At 49.4% G+C, this 15421-nt stretch overlaps 1 protein-coding gene across 1 annotated transcript; it reads right to left on the reverse strand.

The window, feature by feature from the left end:
* Positions 1-1582: 1582 nt before the first annotated feature.
* Positions 1583-4669, reverse strand: LOC140912228 (serine protease 33-like). The gene is made up of 5 exons (XM_073346358.1): positions 4612-4669; positions 3778-3940; positions 3236-3507; positions 2540-2709; positions 1583-1846 (listed from the first exon to the last, which is right to left on the reverse strand). Exons 1-5 carry the CDS (start codon positions 4667-4669, stop codon positions 1583-1585), a joined length of 927 nt encoding a protein of 308 aa, XP_073202459.1.
* Between the last annotated feature and the right edge of the window lie 10752 nt (positions 4670-15421).

Raw genomic sequence — 15421 nt, forward strand, 5'->3', positions numbered from 1 at the left:
AGTGAAGGAATAAGCTCTCTAACAATTAGGAAAAACTTCCTAACTCTGAGGGTGGCTAAGCACTGGAATAAATTGTCCAGGGAGGTTGTGGAATCTCCATCATTGGAGATTTTTAAGAGCAGGTCGGACAAACACCTGCCAGGGATGGTCTAGATAATACTTAGTCCTGCCTTGAGTGCAGGGGACTGGACTAGATGACCTCCTGAGGTCTCTTCCAGTCCTGTGATTCTATGAATATATAAAGGGTTCCCTGGTGGAATAACAATGGGAATAGCCACAGGAAAAACCCCAGCAGGAACTATCCCTCTACAGCTGATCAATTGGTGAGAGGTCCATCGCACCCAAGAACATCTTTGAGCATGTGAGTATGACTACAGCTATAATTATTGCACTGGTCTGGTAGGATTTCTACATGCCTGGGTCATAATAACTTCATTTATTGCTTTAATAAAACTTGTTGTACAGATAAGACTTGTACTTGGGATTGTGTCTGTGGTCATTATCCTTGGACGACGTGTGTTCCTACAGCCTCCAAACTTGAGAAAAGAACCAGAGGAGATTTCACTCTGTTGAGCCTGAAACTGGAGCATCCAGAGCTGAACCCATGGTGGAGTCATAAAATATCCCTAAATTCATCACTCAGTAAAAGGCTGCAGTATAAATCCACGGTTCGTCCACTCCTTGAATCCCGTGTGGGGTTCTGGTCACCACATCTCAAAAAAGATCTACTAGGATTGGAAAGGAACAGACTAGGGCAACACAAATGATTACGGGTAGGGAACAGTTTCCTTATGGGGAGAAATAAAAAAGACGGGGTCTTTTCAGCTTGGAAAAGCGACGACCAAGGGGGGTTATGATGGAGGTCCATAAAATCATGAATGGTGTGGAGACAGTAAATAGGGAAGCGTTATTTACTCCTTCTCAAAACACAAGAACTAAGGGTCACATGATGAAGTTAATGGGCGGCAGGTTTAACACAAACAAAAGGAAGTGCTTCACATGATGCACAGTCACCCTGTGGAACTCGTTCCCAGGAAATGTTGCAAATGCCAAAAGTATAACTGGGTTCAAAAAGAATTAGATAAATTAATGGAGGACTGGTCCAACACTGGCTATAAGCCAAGGTGGTCAGGGGTGCAGCCCTATGCTCTGGGAGCCCCTAAACCTTTGACTGCCACATGCTGGGAGTGGACGACAGGGGATGGATAACTCGATAATTGCCCCATTCTGTTCATTCCCTCTGAAGCACCTGGCATTGGCCACTCTTGGAAGACAGGAAACTAGGCTAGATGGACCACTGGTCTGACCTAGTATGACCATTCTTATGTTCTTATATTCTTAGCATAGGGCCATAAACAGATCCCTGAGAGATCCCACCTGAAACAGCGTCAGTCACACTCAGGGTGGCTCCCCCTTCTCAGAGCAATTGGCTCAGGCTCTCTGCAGACTCAGGCATGCGGGCATTTCTGGTAACTCTCAGGTCCTCTCCTATCTGCATCTTAACCCCCCACACAGTGCAAGGTTTCACTAGTGGGTGAACAGAGGAGGGAGAGACGGGGGGCATCCCAATGGAAGCGGGGGGTCACAGTGACATCAGGAGAGTGGTGAAGAGAAGCACGAAGCTGCTGAAGCAGGGTCTGGCATCATTCGTTTCTGATTTGCAGTTTCCCATGGTGCTGGCTTGGCTCCCTGAGCCAGTGTGCCCCCGTATCCATTCGCCATAGGCCACCGTCTGGACATAGACACCTGGACGAGTGGGCTTGCCACAGCCATCCCCCCAACTCACAATCCCCATCAGGAGCCAGGTCCCATTGTGGTCACATGCCAGCGGCCCCCCAGAATCACCCTAGAGGGGCACAGAAATTGGGATTAGTGAGGCCCCCTGGCCCCAAGTATCCACAGCCCAGCCCCTTGGAGCTCTAGGCATATGGACCATACCATGGCCCCACCCACATATTTTTGCCACACCCACTTGAGAAGTGAAAGGAGCATTATGAACCTTCCCCCCACCTTTCTCTGAAGGATGCATTGGTGGCAACGGTGGGATCATATAATACATTCACAGCAGGAAGGGTGGCTGTGTTCTTCTGCTCCTGCCCTATGCAGAGAACCCTGCTCAGGACGGGCTGGAAGCAGAGCAGTGGGGCTGGAAGCAGAGAGCTTCCATAAAGATGCATGGCTATTTCCCCATCTCAGAGAAACTGGCTTAGGCTCTCCGCAGACTCAGGGAGGCCACGGTTACTTTCTAGCCACATTCTCTCTCTTTTCGATCCATCTGCAAAGACTCGACTATTACTTTAAATAAAAATAAAAGCCGGGGCTCTGTCCTAATCACAGGACTCCAAGAGCTGGGGCCTAGACATGGGACCATGAGTCCACATGGATCTAAAAGCCGGAGCCGCTCCTGACTGCTCGGAGGCAGCCAGATTGTGGAACTCCACAGCTGCAGCAGCCACTCTACATGCTGCAGGCCCTAGATGGCGACGGGGAGCTGCGCTGGGGCTCACCGGCATCCAGCCGGTCCTCAGCCCTCTCTCACCTGGCAGGAGTCCCTCTGCCCTTCGGCGTAGCCAGCGCAGAACATGTCGGGTTTGACGGGGTCCCTGCCGATCTTTGGATCTGGGTCGATGTTGTAGAGGGCATTGCAGGCCGCAGTGCCGACCAGCTGAACCTGAACCTCCTGAAGTGTGCTGGGGGGTGGGAGAGAGACTGGTGGGAGGGGAGAGAACCAGGATATTGGATCCATCGCCTTCCGCAATGCACCCCCATGCCTGACAATTTCCTGTCACCAACTACCTCCCCAACCCACTCTCCTCCCCTCCAGACATCTTTCCCACTCCATCTCCTCCCCATGTCACAATCCCCATCCCCTCCACCCATATCCACCCCCCCTTGCATCCATTCCCCACCTCCACCCAGCTACCAGACCTGCACTGACATCCAACCATAAAACCCCATCTGTGCAGCCCTGCCCCTACGGGGGCTTCCTCTGCAAAGAATTGAACCAGGGACCATCTGTATCGAAAGCAGAAGGTTCCCAACTGAGCCTAGTGGATCAGTTGCCTCACAGACGGCTGTGAGGGATACAGCCGATCAGGAGTAGCCAGCTGGCAGGGGGTGGCAGAGAGCTGGGCAGGGATTATTGCAAGATGCTGCAGGAATCACAGGGCTCCAGGAGCACAGGGCTTCAGGTGTGGAGTGATAGTACATACCTCCTCCTGGGGGATGGTCTTACCCTCAGAGTCTATTCTCCCCCAACCGGTGACCCAGCACGTGTGGTTGTCAGGGAAGGAGTCGGAGGGGCCTGGCAAGCAGACAGGGAGGATTTCATTGGTGTATTGCACTGGCTGTTTGAGCCGCAGTAGGGCAATGTCGGCAGACTTCCACGTGCTGTTGTAGTCGGGATGGACAAAGATCTGGCTCACAGGGGATGAGATCCGGCACTGGGAGGGATAGGAGAGCTGGTACTCCCCCAGGTTCACACGATAGGAAGAGACAAGGTCAGATCTGGGATTGGGGGAGAAAAGGATGATCAAATGGCTTGCAAACTTGGCCAAAAATGCAGCAGGGTCTGGGATGGGGAAGCTGGGGACCTGTCGCACAGCAACACCGCATGAGGTGGCATGGCTTGCAAACTTGGCCAAAAATGCAGCAGGGTCTGGGATGGGGAAGCTGGGGACCCGTCGCACAGCAACACCGCATGAGGTGGCTTGCCTGGCACAGATCCAGGCAGGACTTCTGTCTGTGCACCAGTCCCTACCCACCCCAGTTACTCACAATTGGAAGCAATGAGCTGCTGACACAACCCACTGGGCTGAGATGAGGGACCCGCCACAGAAGTGGTGTCCATTGTGCTGGATGCTGGCCTGCCACGGCCACCGGCCCCGTGGGGCGTCCCCGCCCCCAACAATTCGGCCTGAGATCCTGGGCTGGCCACACCCTGGAGGGGAACAGCATTGACATGGGATCAGCAAGGAACCAGGAGACCTGACTTTCAGCCCCTCTCCCTCCCTGCTCTAATCCACTAGACCCCACTTCCCTCCCAGAGCTAGGGACAGAAGAACCCCAGAGTCCGGGCTCCCAGCCTCGTTCTCATGGTACTAATCCAGGACAGGTAAGGCTGGCATTTTGAAGTGAGTGTCTTACCTGCCTGTTTCCAACTCCCTTGAGCACCTAGGGCGTGAAGAAAGAGAAGGGAAAGATATAAATGTGTGCATGTTAGGGGTGGGGGTTTATGCACAGGCATTGCTGGAACCCAAGAAGGTGTGTGGAGGGGAATAAATTCCTGTAGCTCCACCCATAATTCCCAAACTCCGCCCATTGCCCCATAACAGCCCTGCCATCCTCAGCTCCAGCAAAAATTCATAGCTGTGTTCCTATTTGATTTACCACCAGTAGGTTCAAGAATCAACACTCCCCATTGATCTGAGTGGGGCAGCTCAGGACTGAATGCTCCCATCCAGGCTAGATGGGCTGGGGGGGGTCTATGAAGGGCCAAGGGCTTGGATCCCCCTGTTATTCATTAGCCCAATTCCCTCCCCACAACCCGTATCTCTCTCACCTCCCCCTGTGAGGTAGGGGCTGGACCCTACATCCCCACCCCACACTCACCCTGCAATAGGGTCATCACCAGCAGTTCTAGGGCCAGTGGGGAGCAGAGACGCCCCATGGTTCAGCCTTCCTCAGACCTGTCTTGGCTGAATACAGCAGCCTCCACTGCTCCGACCAAAGCCCGACCGGAGAAAAAAAGTTCTGGGTCAGGTTTTTATGAACACCTGTGTGCCCCTCCCTGGATCTATAGAGAATAATAGGGACTGATTTCCTGGTAACCCAAGCAAGGAAATAAGTGCTACTAAATTGAACGTGCTGAACAGGTTGTGACCGCTTTCATTCTGCTCTGCCTGGTGTCACCCCAGTATGGACATCCTGGAAAACCAAACGAAAATATGCGATGGCCCAGGTCACGGCATGCAGGCCTCCGGTGATTTTCACGTCCCCATGTTATTGCCAACTGAGTGCGCCAAGCAGAGAAAGCCAAAAATAGTATCCAGGAGAGTGAGACGGTTCTCATGGAGTAAAAATTATGCTGGCTTTGGGGTTGTGGTTGAGTTGTGGTTATTGTGGCATTTAGGGCAAAGGTTATCATGGGGATTAGGGATAAGGGTATCGTGGAGTTAGGGTTATCATGGGTGTTCTGGCTAAGTGACATTATCTGCCCTGTTGCTTGGACCATGTGGCACTTCTCCTTGCATCACTCCAGATTTGGGGGATCTGTCCCGTATGTCTTGCAAATTCCAGTTGATGCTGTGAAGTCATTATTGTGGAATCGTTGGGTTGTGGAGAGCCTCTGTGTGGGATCCAACATTTCTTAACGGGGAGAGCTGGGTCAGCAAGACTAGGTATAATGGTCACTCATTAGACCCGAGAAGGTTACCCATTCAGGCCAAAAGAACTTGGAAATTGGGTTTGTTGAGGCTGGCAGGATCTGTCTCTACACCTGCTGTGCAAGGAAGGAGAAGAGGACAATCAACCATAGGAGAACAAAGAAATCAGGTGTTGGGACAGGGACACATAACCTGGAGGGAAGACTCACAGAAGTAGGAAACTATAGGCAGAAGAAGGGAAGAGATGGGAAGGAGAGGGGAGGAGCTGAGCATGCTTTCATAGCTGGGAGGGGATTGCTGTTTAACTGTGGACCAGCCAAGGTAAGAGAAAGTTAGCTCAGTGAGAAAAACACCATGATCTAGAAGAAAAGCTATGAACTGTGCGTGAAGGATATGGGGTACTCCAGGGGGCTCTGTCCAAAACTAAAGGACTCTCCCTAGCAGTGAGGAACCTGAGCCAGGAAGATGCACGTCAGTGTGCTGGCTATTTTGTCTAGAGCTGTGTATTTCTTGTGCTAGTAAGCACAGCTGAGTGACATCTTTTCAAGAAACAATTTAATTGCTGAAATATGCTGTTTGGAGTCTACCAAAACTATTCACAAATTCAGATTAAATTTGCCAAATAGTTTCAACCAAAAAAAATTCTAAAAAGTGGAATTGTTTCTTTGACATATTCCAAAAAAACCCAAACATTTGGACTTATCACTTTTAAGCAAGTTTTATTTTGAAAATTATCTAGATTTATTTTTTAAATGTTAATATAAAAGAAAGAAAGAAAGAAAGAAAGAAAGAAAGAAAGAAAGAAAGAAAGAAAGAAAGAAAGAAAGAAAGAAAGAAAGAATTGGAAATGAAATCAAATGAAAACTAGACAATAACAGACCTGGTTTAAGCGATGTGTATTCTAAGCTTCTTTTATTCAGGCTGAATGGAAGAAGCAAATAAGTTCCTTATTGATGTGAGAGAGCTGGACACAGTAGAAGCTACCACCCAAGGCAACCAGCCACATGCTGAAGCCTGAGTGGAGCTGTGGAGCCTGAGGGACTGGTTGCAAAGGCAGGGGCAAACTGTGTCTGAGAGGCAAGAGTCAGATGATAATGAGAGAAGCCATGGACAGCATGAAGAGAAAGAGACAGAGCTCCTTCCGGCACAGGAATGTCTGGATTTGTAGCATTAGGAATTTCTGAGCAACAGACCTACGTGCTGTGGTTTGTCCCTACTGAGTTCAGGAAGCAGGGCTTTGGGTGTGCATTCTTTGTGAACAAACAGGATTGCCCCAAAGAATAGACCTGACTCAAAGCATCATCCTCTTCTTACAGAAAGAACCTGACAAGACCCCAAACGTTACTGAAACATTTTGGGCCAATTGGGTCACATTTTCTTTGTTACTGCTCCCCAAGACATTGCCGATACCGAGAAGGTAGCAGCTCATCATCTCCAAAAGCCACCTCTTGCTGTTTAATTTGCCTTGGGGTGAACACTGGTAAATAACGATGTTATTTTTGCTTTTAACTGCCGCAGGGCTGTGCCCGTGAATTGCTAAATGAATGCTGGCACCATCTCCATATGACTCACTGCATTCTGCCGAAGAGAATTAGCTCTGTGATATCAACAGCACACAAAGCACCCCTCCCAGAAATGACGACAGATTGGATATGGTGTTTAAAAGCTACCGTATTACAGACAGAGAGAGAAACATCCAAACAGAGCAGTGCCAATCAGTTGAATGTAAGGGATTTCAGAGGCTCGGCAAAAAAACTTTCCTCTGTCTACTTAAACTGCAAGTGCTCCCATCTGGGTCTGCACAGTGCCCAACGCAATGGGGCCCGGGTCTCAGCTAGGGTCTGTGCAGCGCCTCTCACAACAGGGGCCCTGAACTTTCGTCCAGAGTCTGTCCAGCACCTGGCACAATGCTACCCCCTCCTGAAATGAGTTGGCTTTACTCTTTTATTTCTACTTTGATTAGTAAAACATCTTTTTATAAGGAATCTCCCACTGCCACTTTGAACAGAAACAATTATCCTCACGTGTGGATACTGTAACACCCAGTTTTCCATGAAAAAAAAAGAGACTTTTTCTCAAAAAAAAGCAAAAAAAAAAGCAAACAACTTCTACAGCCCCACAACCCCACTCTGCCTTCCACCAACCTTAGTTACAACCAGCGGGGTGACCCCAACACACATCCCAGTCCTCAATTTCCCCCACTCTGTTCCCTGAAGTGTCCAGCCCTCTCCTGGTTAGCCTGGAGAAATCATAAGGTTTGTTTGTTCCTTTAAAGACACAAAAGCACATCACAGCTTATTAACTTAACTGGGGGCAGATACACCCTTCACCACAGGGGCTGGCTTTTTCATTTCTCTGGCGATGCTGAACCCTGGCTCTGCCCCAGACCCCGCCCCCATCTGATCCTTCCCTTAAGGCCCCACCTCTGCCCCGTATCTTCCCACCCCTCTCCGCCTCTTCCCCTGAGTGCATCCCACCCCTGCTCCTCCAGCTCCCCCCAGCACCTCCTGCATGCCGCCGGCCAGCTGATCCACGGCACATGGGAAGTGCTGGGAGAGAGAGGAGCTGACTGGCGGGGCTGCTGGCGGGTGCAAGGTGCTGTAGGGGTGGCGGATGAGTTGATCGGTGGGGCTGCCAGTGGCTGATCTTCTCCTGACAGGAAGGAAAAGGCCGGGGTAGGGACCGTGGAATCGTGGAAGTCAACGAATGGCTATGCAGGTGGTGTCGGAGAGAAGGCTTTGGATTCTTTGACCATGGGATGGTGTTCCAAGAAGGAGGAGTGCTGGGCATAGACGGGCTCCACCTAACGAAGAGAGGGAAGAACATCTTTGCGAGCAGGCTGGCTAACCTAGTGAGGAGGGCTTTAAACTAGGTTCACCAGGGGAAGGAGACCAAAGCCCTGAGGTAAGTGGGCAAGCAGGATACCGGGAGGAAGCACAGGCAGGAACATCTGTGAGGGGAGGGCTCCTACCTCATACTGAGAGTGAGGGGCGATCAGCAGGTTATCTCAAGTGCCTATATACAAATGCACAAAGCCTTAGAAACAAGCAGGGAGAACTGGAGGTCCTGGTGATGTCAAGGAATTATGACGTGATTGGAAAAACAGAGACTTGGTGGGATAACTCACATGACTGGAGTACTGTCATGGATGGTTATAAACTGTTCAGGAAGGACAGGCAGGGCAGAAAAGGTGGGGGAGTAGCACTGTATGTAAGGGAGCAGTATGACGGCTCAGAGCTCCGGTACGAAACTGCAGAAAAACCTGAGTGTCTCTGGATTAAGTTTAGAAATGTGAGCAACAGGAGTGATGTAGTGGTGGGAGTCTGCTATAGACCACCGGACCAGGGGGATGAGGTGGATGAGGCTTTCTTCCGGCAACTCGCAGAAGCTACTAGATCGCATGCCCTGGTTCTCATGGGAGACTTTAATCATCCTGATATCTGCTGGGAGAGCACTACAGCGGTGCACAGACAATCCAGGAAGTTTTTGTAAAGCGTAGGGGACAATTTCCTGGTGCAAGTGCTAGAGGAGCCAACTATGGGGGGAGCTTTTCTTGACCTGCTGCTCACAAACCGGGAAGAATTAGTGGGGGAAGCTAAAGTGGATGGGAATCTGGGAGGCAGTGACCATGAGTTGGTTGAGTTCAGGATCCTGACACAGGGAAGAAAGGTAAGCAGCAGGACATGGACCCTGGACTTCAGGAAAGCAGACTTCAACTCCCTCAGGGAACGGATGGGTAGGATCCCCTGGGGGACTAACATGAAGGGGAAAGGAGTCCAGGAGAGCTGGCTGTATTTCAAGGAATCCCTGTTGAGGTTACAGGGACAAACCATCCCAATGTGTCGAAAGAATAGTAAATATGGCAGGCGACCAGCTTGGCTTAACGGTGAAATCCTAGCAGATCTTAAGCATAAAAAAGAAGCTTACAAGAAGTGGAAGTTTGGACATATGACCAGGGAAGAGTATAAAAATATTGCTCGGGCATGTAGGAATGAAATTAGGAGGGCCAAATCGCACCTGGAGCTGCAGCTAGCGAGAGATGTTAAGAGTAACAAGAAGGGTTTCTTCAGGTATGTTGGCAACAAGAAGAAAGCCAAGGAACGTGTGGGCCCCTTAATGAATGAGGGAGGCAACCTAGTGACAGAGGATGTGGAAAAAGCTAATGTACTCAATGCTTTTTTTTGCTTCTGTCTTCACAAACAAGGTCAGCTCCCAGACTGCTGCGCTGGGCATCACAACATGGGGAATAGATGGCCAGCCCTCTGTGGAGAAAGAGGTGGTTAGGGACTATTTAGAAAAGCTGGACGTGCACAAGTCCATGGGGCCGGACAAGTTGCATCTGAGAGTGCTAAAGGAACTGGCGGCTGTGATTGCAGAGCCATTGGCCATTATCTTTGAAAACTCGTGGTGAACGGGGGAAGTCCCGGATGACTGGAAAAAGGCTAATGTAGTGCCAATCTTTAAAAAAGGGAAGAAGGAGGATCCTGGGAACTACAGGCCAGTCAGCCTCACCTCAGTCCCTGGAAAAATCATGGAGCAGGTCCTCAAAGAATCAATCCTGAAGCACTTACATGAGAGGAAAGTGATCAGGAACAGTCAGCATGGATTCACCAAGGGAAGGTCATGCCTGACTAATCTAATTGCCTTCTATGATGAGATTACTGATTCTGTGGATGAAGGGAAAGCAGTGGATGTATTGTATCTTGACTTTAGCAAAGCTTTTGACACGGTCTCCCACAGTATTCTTGTCAGCAAGTTAAAGAAGTATGGGCTGGATGAATGCACTCTCAGGTGGGTAGAAAGTTGGCTAGATTGTCGGGCTCAACGGGTAGTGATCAATGGCTCCATGTCTAGTTGGCAGCTGGTGTCAAGTGGAGTGCCCCAGGGGTCGGTCCAGGGGCCGGTTTTGTTCAATATCTTCATAAATGATCTGGAGGATGTTGTGGATTGCACTCTCAGCAAATTTGCGGATGATACTAAACTGGGAGGAGTGGTAGACACGCTGGAGGGCAGGGATAGGATACAGAGGGACCTAGACAAATTGGAGGATTGGGCCAAAAGAAATCTGATGAGGTTCAATAAGGATAAGTGCAGGGTCCTGCACTTAGGACAAAAGAATCCAATGCACAGCTACAGACTAGGGACCGAATGGCTAGGCAGCAGTTCTGCGGAAAAGGATAAAGGGGTGACAGTGGACGAGAAGCTGGATATGAGTCAGCAGTGTGCCCTTGTTGCCAAGAAGGCCAATGGCATTTTGGGATGTATAAGTAGGGGCATAGCGAGCAGATCGAGGGACGTGATCGTCCCCCTCTATTCGACATTTGTGAGGCCTCATCTGGAGTACTGTGTCCAGTTTTGGGCCCCACACTACAAGAAGGATGTGGATAAATTGGAGAGAGTCCAGCGAAGGGCAACAAAAATGATTAGGGGTCTGGAACACATGACTGATGAGGAGAGGCTGAGGGAACTGGGATTGTTTAGTCTGCGGAAGAGAAGAATGAGGGGGGATTTGATAGCTGCTTTCAACTACCTGAGAGGTAGTTCCAGAGAGGATGGTTCTAGACTATTCTCAGTGGTGGAGGAGGACAGGACAAGGAGTAATGGTCTCAAGTTGCAGTGGAGGAGGTTTAGGTTGGATATTAGGAAAAACTTTTTCACTAGGAGGGTGGTGAAACACTGGAATGCATTGCCTAGGGAGGTGGTGGAATCTCCTTCCTTAGAAGTTTTTAAGGTCAGGCTTGACAAAGCCCTGGCTGGGATGATTTAATTGGGGATGGGTCCTGCTTTTGAGCAGGGGGTTGGACTAGATGACCTCCTGAGGTCCCTTCCAACCCTGATATTCTATGATTCTATGATTCTATGATACTTTTGGCATTCATGAGCAGCTGCACAAGGTGGACCTTCAGCTTCTGAGCTCAGTGGTGGGATCGTATTGTCATGCAGGTCTGGGATGATGAGCAGTGGCTGCAAAAGTTTTGGATGCAGAAAGCCACCTTCCTGAAACTGTATGCAGAGCTCACGCCAGCCCTGCGGTGCAAGGACACCAAAGTGAGAGCTGCCCTCTCGGTGGAGAAGCATGTGGCAATCGCTGTGTGGAAACTGGTGACTCCAGCCTGCTATTGGAAGGTTGCAAATCAGTTTGGAGTCAGGAATTTAACCTTTGGGGCTGCATTAATGCAAGCTTGCAGGACCATTAATTGCATCTTGCTACGAAGGACCATGACTCTTAGCAATGTGCATGAAACAGTGGATGGCTTTGCGGCAATGAGATTACCTAACTGCGGAGGGGTGATAGATGGCACGCATATTCCAATTTAAGTCCTGAACCATCTCGTGACAGGGTACATCAATAGAAAGGGGTACTTTTCCATGGTATTGCAGGTGCCTGTGGATCACCATGGGTGTTTCACAGACATCGACATGGGGCGGTCAGGTAAGGTGCATGATGTACACATCTTCAGGAGCACTGGGCTGTACAGAAAGCTCCAAGCAGGAACTTTCTTTTCCATCCAGAGGATTGCAGTGGGGGATGTTGAAATGCCCATAGTGGTCCTGGGAGACCCAGCCTACCCCTTACTCCCAGGGCTCATGAAGTCTTACACAGAAAACCTAGACAGCAGCAAGGAGAGCTTCAATAATAGGTAGAGCAGGTGTGGAATGACTGTGGGATGTGCTTTTGGCAGATTAAAAGTACACTGGTGCTGCCTTTGTTGCCGGTTACACCTAAATGAGGAAAACATTCCCATGGTCATAGCAGCCTGCTGCATGCTCCATAATATTTGTGAAGCTAAGGGTGAAAAGTTTCTCCCAGGGTGGAGTGTGCAGGCAGATTGCCTGGCTACTGAATTTGAGCAGCCAGATATCAGGCCTATTAGAGGGGCACAATGGGGGGCTATTCGAAACAGAGAGGCTTAGAGGCCCCATTTTGATAATGAGCACCAGTAATGTTTCTTTCTACACTGCACTCTGCCATACTTTGTTTACTTGCCACCTTGCATGAGAATTGTGATGATTCCTGACCCTGATTTGTAGTCATCAAATGATCAAACTGACAATATACATTACTACCAGCAGTAACCGCCATGTGTGTAGGAGACAAATAAAGATGGTTTATTTTTCAGAGAGTTTGTTTTTATTAAATACCAATTAACAACACACACAAAAGGCTTGATGGGAAGGGACATAACAGTGCAGGGCAGAGTAGGCTCTCATAACTGTGTGTAAGTCCAGCTATCATTTTGGAAGCTGTTCAAAAGGGTGGAGTGAACAGAGAACATTCCTTGCAACTTCCCAGAACAGAGAACAGATGTAGCAGCTTACAAAGCCAACAGGGACTTGATTTACAAACTAGGAAGCTGCAAGGAATGTGTGGGAGGAGTTTGGGGAGGGCATGGAAAGCAGTTCTGTATCAACTGCAGGAGGAAGGTGGGCGTGAGCATGCATGTGTTCTGCCTGGAGCGTGATTAGGGACTTCAACATCTCTGTTTGCTCCTCCATCACTTTTATCACCTGCTTCTGGCCTTTTACAATGCACTCCTCACTCTCCTTTCTATCCTGCCTTTCTATCTTAATTTTTTCCTTCAGGGTCTCTCTCCACGCCCTGTGTTCTCTTTTCTCAGCCTCTCAGAACATGTCTTCCTTGCTTCGCCTTGGTCACTTCCTTATCTGGCAGAGACATGCCACTAGTGTGCAGGGGGTTACCCTGAAGGCCACGCCTGCAGAAGCACAAGAAACAATACACAGAAGCTTAATTGTTAGTTCACACAGAGCATTGAATGATAATAGTAAAATACACCTCTTGTAACATACCAGTCACTTTCTCACTGTCCCTTGGCAAGTGCACATTTCAGTAAACACCCTAAACATGGTGAGCTTGGCCCAGGGGAAGTTAGGCATTCAAGTGGGAGCAAAGGCATTAGGTGTCTTTTTTAAGAGGATCACTGCGGTCGACTAGAGACAATATTGTAAATTCGGCCCCCGTTTTCCACAGGCAAGGATCATTGTAGCTGATATCTCACTCCTGTGGGTAAGCAAGGGAGCATCTTCTACATGCATATGGCTTCAGACCGGATCCCTATGCTGCTGTCCTTTGTACCACTTTGGTCCCTGCACAAGTGATTGCCAACTGGTGCTGGAAAGTTTTCTACAATGGGGGAAGGAATAAAGCAGCTCTGCCAAGGAGCCTTAGGCAGAGGATTGGCAAGTACTTCCAAGAAAGTTTCTTAGAGAGCTCTCTGGAGGATTCCCGTGAAATCTCGGTGTGCATCAACACACCGTTCTGCCACACTGCTTAGATGCCCAAGGGAATGTGGAGCATACTCAAACACAGCTACTCTTGCACATTTCTATCCCTTCACCCTTTCCTACAATATGCAGAGCAAAGAACAGTTCTACCTCACCTATAACTGAGCAGCATCAACTTAAAAAGATCACTTACCAGAGCTCTCCTCTTCCGCATCATGCGCATCAGAGTCGGACTGCTAGGACTGGCTAGACCACTCCAGAGTGGAAAGTAGCTCCTGACTCATGCCACCACCAGACCACCCTGCCGTGTGCTCCACATTGTCCTCCAACTCAACCTCTTTGGCCATGACTTCATCCTCTGTCCATTATCTGCTGCCTCCCGCTGCTCCGAAGTATCCACAGGGCTCTGGGTGGTGGAGGTGAGGTCACTGCCAAGGATCATATCCAGCTCCTTATAGAAGCAGCCGGTCTTCAGCACAGGAGCAGAGTGACGTTTTGGTTCCCTTACCTCCTGGTACACCTGCTTCAGCTCCTTTATCTTTCCTCTGCATCATGTCCCATTCATAGACCATCTACAGCAAGCCACAAGAAATCTTCCCATAGGTATCGCAGTGCCTATGGCAGGAACAGACCTGGCACTGCACAGCCTCCTCTCCCCATATACTCAGCAGATCCAACAACTCCATTGAGCTCCTACTTGGAGAGAGTTTGCTGTGTGGAGTTGCCATGATCAGCTGGGAACATATGATGTGAGCTGTCCACACCGAACAAACAGGAAGTGGAATTTCAAAAATTTCTGGGCCTTTAAAGAGGGTGGGGTGTGTATACCTGTGTGCAGGACAGTGGAGTTTGACTGCTTACTAGAGTGGTCAGGATGGGCATTGTGGGACACCTCCTGGAGGCCATTTGCTGTGACAAAAACAAGCCCATGGCCTACACTGACACTTTGTCGATATAACTGTGATACGAAAACCTCTATGCCTTTCATTGAGGTGACTTTATTTTGTTGGCAAAGCAGGAGAGTTTTTCCAGCAGGAGGAGCATTGCAATGTGTACATCTCCACTGCCTTGTGCTGACAAAACTGTGTAGTGTAGCCAAGGCTTAAGTATCCAATGCCTTCTCTCCAGTGGATACAGCCAGGGAACACCAACAGTTACTAGTAACCAAATCAGAGGGCACTTATTTAAGGACAAAACCAGGACATAGAAAATGTATCAAACAAAACAAGGGGTCACAACACAGAGAGCGTTTACCAGCCCTGCTACCCTCCTTTTCCAGACCTTCCATGTCTACACTGCACATGTAATCCGCATCTGTGGGACCCGGGCTTGTCACCTCTGTGTTTCCAAGCCGGGGTTTGAGCATTCAGACTGTATTGCAAACCTGGGTTTGCAATTACTGGACCTAGTCTCCCAGCTATGCTAACACATCTGTCTAACACTCCACAGCCTGTGTGGCTCTGTGTTGTGGCTTGAGCTGTGACCACATGTCAAAATGAAAGAAGTCAGACTCTGACTTACCCTCTAGCAGGGTCCTAGGATCTGGTTCTTGCATGCTTGCTGACGTGAGTCAGATTGATTTGTGTGTGTAAGGAAATGGGGCTTGGACTGAAACCTGAGCCAGAACCCGGGCTTAGCATGCAGTGTAGACTACCCAGAGGCTGAGGATCTAGATAACCAGAGCTGGGATTTTGGCATGAATCACCCAGAAGCACTTCCAGATGCCATCCCAGGGGGAGCCAGGAACACCCACATGTATGAAACTTGCACTACGGCAGTGGGCTCTGACTATT

Source organism: Lepidochelys kempii, chromosome 6 (assembly GCF_965140265.1).
Source record: "Lepidochelys kempii isolate rLepKem1 chromosome 6, rLepKem1.hap2, whole genome shotgun sequence".
In the NCBI taxonomy this organism is placed as follows: domain Eukaryota; kingdom Metazoa; phylum Chordata; order Testudines; family Cheloniidae; genus Lepidochelys; species Lepidochelys kempii.